The sequence below is a fragment of the Pyrgilauda ruficollis genome, unplaced genomic scaffold (genome assembly GCF_017590135.1).
Source record: "Pyrgilauda ruficollis isolate IOZ18807 unplaced genomic scaffold, ASM1759013v1 scaffold79, whole genome shotgun sequence".
Lineage (NCBI taxonomy): Eukaryota > Metazoa > Chordata > Aves > Passeriformes > Passeridae > Pyrgilauda > Pyrgilauda ruficollis.
Genome location: NW_024529821.1, coordinates 4,000,859 through 4,008,343, shown reverse-complemented (window position 1 = coordinate 4,008,343; position 7,485 = coordinate 4,000,859). Strand labels below are relative to the sequence as shown.

Sequence of the window (7,485 nt, the reverse complement as noted above, 5' to 3'; positions counted from 1 at the left end):
TTCTTGCCTAATGCTCCTGTTAAGGAAACTTCTCATGTTTGTAATTAAGACAAAAATACTCCTGGAGAATTCTGGAAAAATGAAGTATTTTACAGAACTGAGACACCACTGAAATCCTCACCATTTTTAAAGTTCACTGAGGTAAGGCAGTTTTGCTAGGAATAGCAATGTTTTTTCTTTCCTAGCCTGAGCTCCTGCACTTTAAATGCACAGACATTTGAGCTCAGCATTCTCAAACCAAGAAGGGACTTCAGCTGCCTGCTGTCCTTCCAGAGGCTCCGGTTTAGAGACCCCACCTCAGCCACTGCATCTTCAAGAGAAACGCTGAGCTGTGAGTTCAGCACAGAAGAAGGATCATTCACTCACCAGCCCACAGACCTTAAGGGAAGACTTGCTCACTGTGGGAGCCCCAGTTTGGATGGAGAGCACTTGGTACAGGGTGAGCTGAGATCCAGAGTCATGGAAAACTACTGAGTAACTTGAACCTGGAGTTGTGGGCCCAGGAATGGGGATGGTGAGCTCAGGAATAAGAGGCTGAGAGAGTTTTATACCAAGATGCTATTTACTTTCAACAGTCATATTCAGCCACAGTATAACATGTCTAATCAATCCACATGGATACACCTATAACAGGTAATTAAAAAAATAATAAATGAAGACACTAATAAATTAAGTACATTTAACTTAGATGGGACAATGGTCTTTGTGACAGTGGTGGCAAAGGCTGGATCTGCAGTCACTCTTCTAGGATGCAAATGCCAAGCAAGAAAATCCCTCTGGATTCCCCCTCCCTTCAGTCCTCATCCCACAAATGCTTGAGACCATAACTGAACACTCATGCTGGCCTCTGTCCATCCCATTGTCCCGTGGGATCTCCATGTTCCTCCATCCTCAGAGCATGCAACACTTTCCTTTTGCTTTCACTGCTTCACTGCATTGTTCCTTCCATTAGTACACAAACACTTCTCTATCTAATACAAACCAGAGTCCCCACAGCCCCTCAAAGCCACGTCCAACAGCATCTTGTGGCACTTAGCAAATGTCAGTCCTTCTGTGGAGGCACCCAAAGGTGACAGCTTTACAAAAGAGAACAAGCTGCAAACATTTCAGATTTAATGCAGAAATTTAATAGAGTCCACAGACACTAATGCTCCATCTGGAATCCAGTGACTTTTACCTTCATGAGAAACAGAAGATGGATCCCACCCCAAACTGAAATAGAAGATTAGGGATTTTCACAAGTCTTTGCATGACAAAAGCACAACCAACAGTGACTTCCAGAGGCTTGTTCTCCTACAGTGCTTAAATACCTTGAAAACATCACCCACACCAGAGTGGAGAGTGCTTGCCATCCCATGCCTTACTTAACTCCTACTACAGGATAAAGAAACTGGAGCTGTGATATGAAAACAGTGATTGAGCTCAGAGGACAAACCATGCACCCCCCTGCACCGATCCACAATCCACCAACACCTCGACAGCTCAGCAGAGACTGTCTTCCTGCTTGCCTGGAAAACTGCTGCCTTGGCAGCTCCTGAGGAGCACAGCTGTCCTGGGAGAGCTGCAGTGTCTGTTCAGAATGAGCTGGGAGTGAGCCAGCCCGTGGTGTGTTCCTGTTTGTCCGAGGCAGCTGTGCCACACGGTTACAGCAGCAGCAGGACAGGATGTGCTGCCAGCCCCACGAGCACCAGGGACAGGGAGCCCTGCACCCACTGCTGCCAGCCAGCTACACCCCTGGAAGCTGCTGCTTTTCTCCCATGTGTGCTGATCATCCAGTCAAAATGTAAAAAGAAGGTGGGACCTGCCTTCAGGGCAGGTAAAGGTGTCACTGTACAGGTACAATGGAACAAGAACCCTTCCACGATGTGTGCACCCAGCACTGCTGTTGTTGGGTTCTCTCTAAGTAGGTTCAGCTGGAACAGACTGGCCCCTCTTCACACCATTGGGAATGGATGTGATCCCTGTCTGCAGCCCCTCACTCCCACTTTCCATTCTGGGGGGAAGGAGCCTCCTGGTCTTTGCTTTGCCAACTCCCGAGCCTCCTGTTCCCGCCTGTTTTGTTGGTGTTGCCAGCAGAGATCCAGCTCTGCCCCACGTCACTCTGTGTGAGTGTCCTTCTCCTTGGGAAGCAGCAGGCTCGACCTGGCAGGAGAGCTGGTAGCTCTTTTGATCACCTCCATCCACCTGCCAAGAAAAGACATGAGAAATGTTTAACCCTCACTCACAGGGAATCTTGTCCTTTGTTATGAGCTGTACCCCTTTCCCAAACCTCCAAAACAGACATTTTCTTTGTCTTACAAGTCTTCTGGAAAATTAACTCCTCAAAAGGACAGCTTGAGATGTGGCAAATACTCTGCAGAAGGTGATTGCCTGTCCAAGTAACAAGTCCACAGTGCTCTGAGCTCCAGAGAACTCTCATGAGAGCTCACTGTGTTCTCTCCTCAGTGTTATCAAGGATGACAAGCTGACAATAATTATTGCTTTTCTTAACAATAAATTAGGAAATAGGTAACAGCCTTGCTTCTGTGGAAGAAAGCAAAGCAACAGAGAAAAAAAAAACAAGATAAATCCACTGGGAACACATTTTACCCCTGAAATCCCTACATGAGCCCAGTGCATTAAAGAGCACAACTGATGGCTCAGGTAGCTGATACCTCAGCTGTTCACAAGTGTGTGACATCTCCCAAGGAAGGGGGACATGTGACACCTCAGTAAAACCACATTCCAAAACAACCAATACGACCCTGCATGGCAGGACCCAGTGCAAGGGTTCTCAACATAGCAAAGTTTTGTACATGATGCATTTCACACAGTTTGGACTCTCTGTGGAAGCCCCTAAGAGCAATTAATTGTAATTACAGAGAATAATAATAAAATGTATCACAGAGAAAGCAGACAAGTGAAAGGGAGCCCTGCACTTTTTGCTCTCAGCCTCGTGTTGTAACTTCTGCTCCCAGAGATGCTAGATAAAAACCAAAAAACTCTTCAGAACCTGGAATCCAACTCCCAAAGAGCTGGAGGAGCTGAGCACCCCACAGCCCTTCCCCTCCCACATTCCTCCCTGGCTCCAAGGAAGCCCCAGACTCCTGGCACAAAGCACAGCTCACAGGTCCAGGTGTATCCCCAGCTCTCCCACAGAGGAGGGTTCTGTCAGAGGAGGGATCTCCAAATATCATTGGTGGGGAGAAGAAGGGAATGTTATTGCTGAGAATGCACTGGGAGATCACTCAGGAGTGATCTAGTGACTAGGGAGAAAGACACATTCACATTCTCTGAACAGAGAGAGATAATTCTCTCTCACAGGATTTTTCCTGGAGAAGCACAGAGAGAAGAAAACAATTCTTATCTCTACTTGCTGCTCCTGTTGTTTTTGCACATGTGGAATGCGTTAGGAAGATTGTTTACCTGAAGGAATTTGGTAATTGGATTCTGGTGATGGTTGTTTACATTAACTAACCAATCACTCAAAGCTGTGTCCTGACTGTTGGGAGACAGTCACGAGTTTTCTTTAGTATGTAATTTAGTATAGTATAGTATAGTATCTATTTAATATAGTATAGTATAATATGTTCATTATAATATCATTTTAATAAAGGAATTGTTCAGCATTCTGAATAATGGAGTCAGATGCCAATCATTCCCTATGGCAGGGGTACCCTGATCACTATAAGAGAGGATGAATATCCAACCACTGAGTTAAGAGCAGGTTATAAACCAAGACAGAGGAAAGAGAAAATTACCTCTCAAAGGTGTATTTGCTCTCAGCCCTGAAGAAATACACGTGGGACTTGAACTGCAGCTTGAAGACATAATCCTTCTGAATGCCATCTGCCTCCACAGGGCAGCTGACGGTGTAGCCGAGCAGGGGGAGGCTGGCCAGGGGATAATCATCCTGCAAGAGCCCAAGAGCCCAGCCCTGAGTGCCAGGCACCCCTGCCATGCAGCCTGTGTGCCACAGGGGAGGGCTGTGCACTCTTGTTCAGGAGACAACAGGAGAACTCTTCTGCAAGGCCACCAATAGTTTATAATTAAACCTTCCCCCAACTCCTTTCATTTTTTTATGGTTATTTGCTTCTGCTCCTCTGCCCAACGCTGCCTCCTGGGCTCCCTCCTCCTTCTCCGCACCCTTTCTATGGAACTTAAAGCAGAGATCTGACCAAAAAAAGTGATGTAACCCTCACAAAAGAAATGTGACCTCAAGGCAAGAAGCCAGAATAACCCAATTACTGGGTTAACACAGTTTATTTGGTTAATAAGATAAAAAAATTTCACTGCACCATGCAGGTGCTGGATGCACCATGAGCAGAAAAATCCGTGGAGCCTGTCAGACTGAGCTGAAGCCCAGCACAGAGAGAAGCGGGCAAAGAAGGGCCAAAGGCTGCTGTGTCCCTACATCCCTCAGCCACTGCATGAGGAGACATTTCCCCCTCACCCACAGAAGTTCAGTCCCATCAGAACTGGAAATTCTGATTAAGTCCCACAAGAAGTGCCCACAGCCTGTCCGAGACCAGCTGCATTACGAACCACCTCCTTTTTCTCTTGTAACTCTCCCTCAAACAGCAGAGCTTGGCCCCTGGAGCTGAAAGCCAAGGATCCCCAGGTCCCCCCACACCCTGACCATCACCCTCACCTCCACCTGCCCACCTGGTGTGTCTTGTAGAAGAACAAGCAGAAGTTGGTGAAGACGACCCACAGTTTCTGCCAGCCATTGCTGTTCTTGAACTTCCTCAGCAAATACCCAGAGAGCTGGTTCTGGCACAGAGGGAAAAGAGAACTGCCATGAAATCACAGGCTGCCATCCTGCTGCAGCCCAGTGCTGCTCCTGCCCTCGCTCCCTCCCAGGCATGGTGACAGCCACCAGGGTCCCTCCCCTTCAGCCACCCTTTCTGACATGCAGAAAACCCAGTGGCACACACTGTGTGAGAAGGGAAATAAAGCAGGAGAGGAAACAGAGGACTGCAGAGCTGGGAGATAAACAACACGTGGCAGCTACACGAAGCAAAGCCGGCGTGGAAGGGGCTGCAGGGAGGGGAACACCACTGCCTTGGAGTCAGCCAGCAGGACAGGGAAACCTCTGGCATGGAATGGCAGCACAGGAATTTTGTAATTTGAGAAAAAGACAGCATATGTGGCAGATTTACAGAGAGAACCATTTTTTGAGGCCTAAACAGGAGGAAATCCTGCCTTAACAAGGCAATGGTACACGTCTGCTTTTGAGGACGAGGATCCTCACGTGAGCAAGGAAGCAGGACATTTTCCTGGGCATCCCATGGCTTCTCCCCACCAGCACAAAATGTGAGAGGCATCTTTACCTGGATCATGCACAAGTAATCAGACAGGGATAGGCTCTGGTTCCGGTACCAACAAACATGGGTGATTGTGTTGGGCCGTTGGGCCTGGCCCAGCAAATAGCGAGGAGGAAGCTCTGGAGAAACAGCAAGAGAGCAGAAAACTGAGCAGAGAAAGGGGGAGAGAAAGAGAAAAAGAGAATGTTAGGGTGAGAGGAGTGATGCAAGAAAGTTGGCTGTCAAAGGAAAATGGATTGTGAAAAAAAATGACGGTGTTAGAACATGGAACAGATCAGAGAGAGAGCGAGTGCAGGAACTCACACATTCCATCCCAGAACCTGTAGCAGGGTGGGTTTGCTATCCATGCACAGAGCTGTGAACTGTCTTTCCCAAGGTGCCAGCAGGGAAAGGCCTGTCCCCTGCAACAGCAGCCAGCTCAAGTGCCCAGTGTCTGTACCTCAAGCCCAGGTCACACCTACAGCACTTCCCTTCCCAAGCTGATCACACGGTCTCTCTATCAGAAAAACACAGGAGCTCCAGTGCCCAAACTTTTAACTCCACTAAAACAAGAGCCTCAAAAGCAGAGCAGGACAGGCAGGCACAGACACATGCTGCAGCTCCCTGCCCCATTGCTTTTGTCAGGTTAGTGACCTCCTTTTTCTGTCCATGTTATTTAGGTCCTTCCCACTTCATCCAAGCACGCCAGCCTCCAGGCAGGTGTCTTATCCTGCCAAACTGCTGCCTAAAGTAAAACCATAGAGTTGGTGCAAGCAGTGTAAGGAGTGCTGAGCTGATCAGCCTCAAAATCTGCAGGATTCAGTGCCCACATCTGGCACCAGTGCTGCCTTGAACTGTGAGGAACAGCGAGACTGCAGGTACCAGTGGCTCATAGAATTCCAAAAAGGTTTGGGTTGGAAAGGACCTTAGAGTTCATCTGGTTCCAAGCCCTGCCATGGGCAGGGACCCCTTCCACTAGACCAGGTTGCTCAGACTCCCATCCAATCTGGCCTTGGACACCTCAGTGGCACATAATAAACATCTCTGCCCAGCATAAAATGATGCTGCCATGAAAAGACACTTGGCTATTCAGTCCTGCCAGTGAGGGAAGGGCAGAGAATTCCAGCTGAACTCCTTCTCCTTAATTCTGGGTGCAGTACAGCAGCTAACTCGGTACAGCATAGTCAGTCTCTAAAGGAAAATATCATGGAGAGGGAACCATTATAATCATAGAATCACTAAGGCTGGAAAAGACCTCCAAGATCATCAAGTCCAACCTTTGACCAAGTCCCACTGAACAATTTGGCAAGGTGCCACATCCTCACATTCTCGGAACATTTCTGGGGATAGTGACCCCACCACTGCCCTGGGCAGCCTGTTCCAATGCTTTTTGTGAAGAAGTTCCTCCTGATTCCCAGCCTGAATCTCCACTGTGCAGCTTGAGGTCACTCCCTCTTGTCCTGTCCCTGTTTCCTGGAAGCAGAGCCTAACTCCCACCTGGCTGCCCCCTCCTGTCAGCAGTTATGCAGAGCCAGAAGGTCCCTCCTGAACCTCCTTTTCCCCAGGCTGAGCCCCCCCAGCTGCTCCTGGTGCTCCAGACCCTTCCCCAGCTCCACTGTCATTCCCTGGACACACTCCAACCCCTCAAGGTCCTTCTTGCCATGAGGGTCCCAAAACTGACCCCAGGATTTGAGGCGCACCAGCAGTGCCCAGCACAGGGGATGCTCAGTCCTCCAGCAAAGCAGAGTGACACCCAAAGGAGCAATTCAGCCCCAGCACATCCTGGTTTCCTTTAAACCTTCCCTGCTTTGGTCCCGCTGCCGAAGCAAAGCCCTGCTGCACGGAGAGCGGACACACAGACAGCCAGAGAGGGGACAGCATGCAGAGGTGCGGGTGGCCCACGCTCTCCCTGGGCACAGAACCTCTGCCAAGGCCGACAGGGAGGTGTGGCCAGGGCAGGAGGGACGGAGCGGGGCCGGGCTGCCCTCGGTACCTCGACGGCCGCGCTGTGGTCGGCCATGGAGACGCTGGTGTTGCGGTACCAGCACACGTGCACCGTGGTGTTGGCACGGTGCTGGCTCTGCCTGTCCAAGGAGCTACGGGAGGAGTGAATGTCATCTTCGGACTCCTGCTCTACTGAGACCTCATCAGAGGATCCTGGGGGAGGAGAATTGGGTAGTGGTTTAAGAAAACTGTGCAA

The 7,485-nt window shown here is 49.5% G+C and overlaps 1 protein-coding gene across 2 annotated transcripts in view; it reads right to left on the bottom strand.

Annotated features, from left to right (window-relative positions):
• Positions 1-462: 462 nt before the first annotated feature.
• Positions 463-7,485, bottom strand: part of FARP2 (FERM, ARH/RhoGEF and pleckstrin domain protein 2) — a 67,880-nt gene continuing 60,857 nt past the window's right edge. Inside the window, exons 23-26 of one of the 2 annotated variants that reach the window (XM_041486986.1) lie at positions 7,279-7,442; positions 4,645-4,752; positions 3,741-3,892; positions 463-2,184 (exon numbers count right to left, since the gene is read on the bottom strand). In XM_041486986.1, the coding sequence (XP_041342920.1) occupies positions 2,097-2,184; positions 3,741-3,892; positions 4,645-4,752; positions 7,279-7,442 (512 nt within the window). In that variant the 3' untranslated portion in view covers positions 463-2,096. Of the gene's footprint in view, positions 2,185-3,740; positions 3,893-4,644; positions 4,753-5,312; positions 5,426-7,278; positions 7,443-7,485 lie in introns of those variants that run through there. The other variant, XM_041486987.1, reaches the window with a different exon arrangement.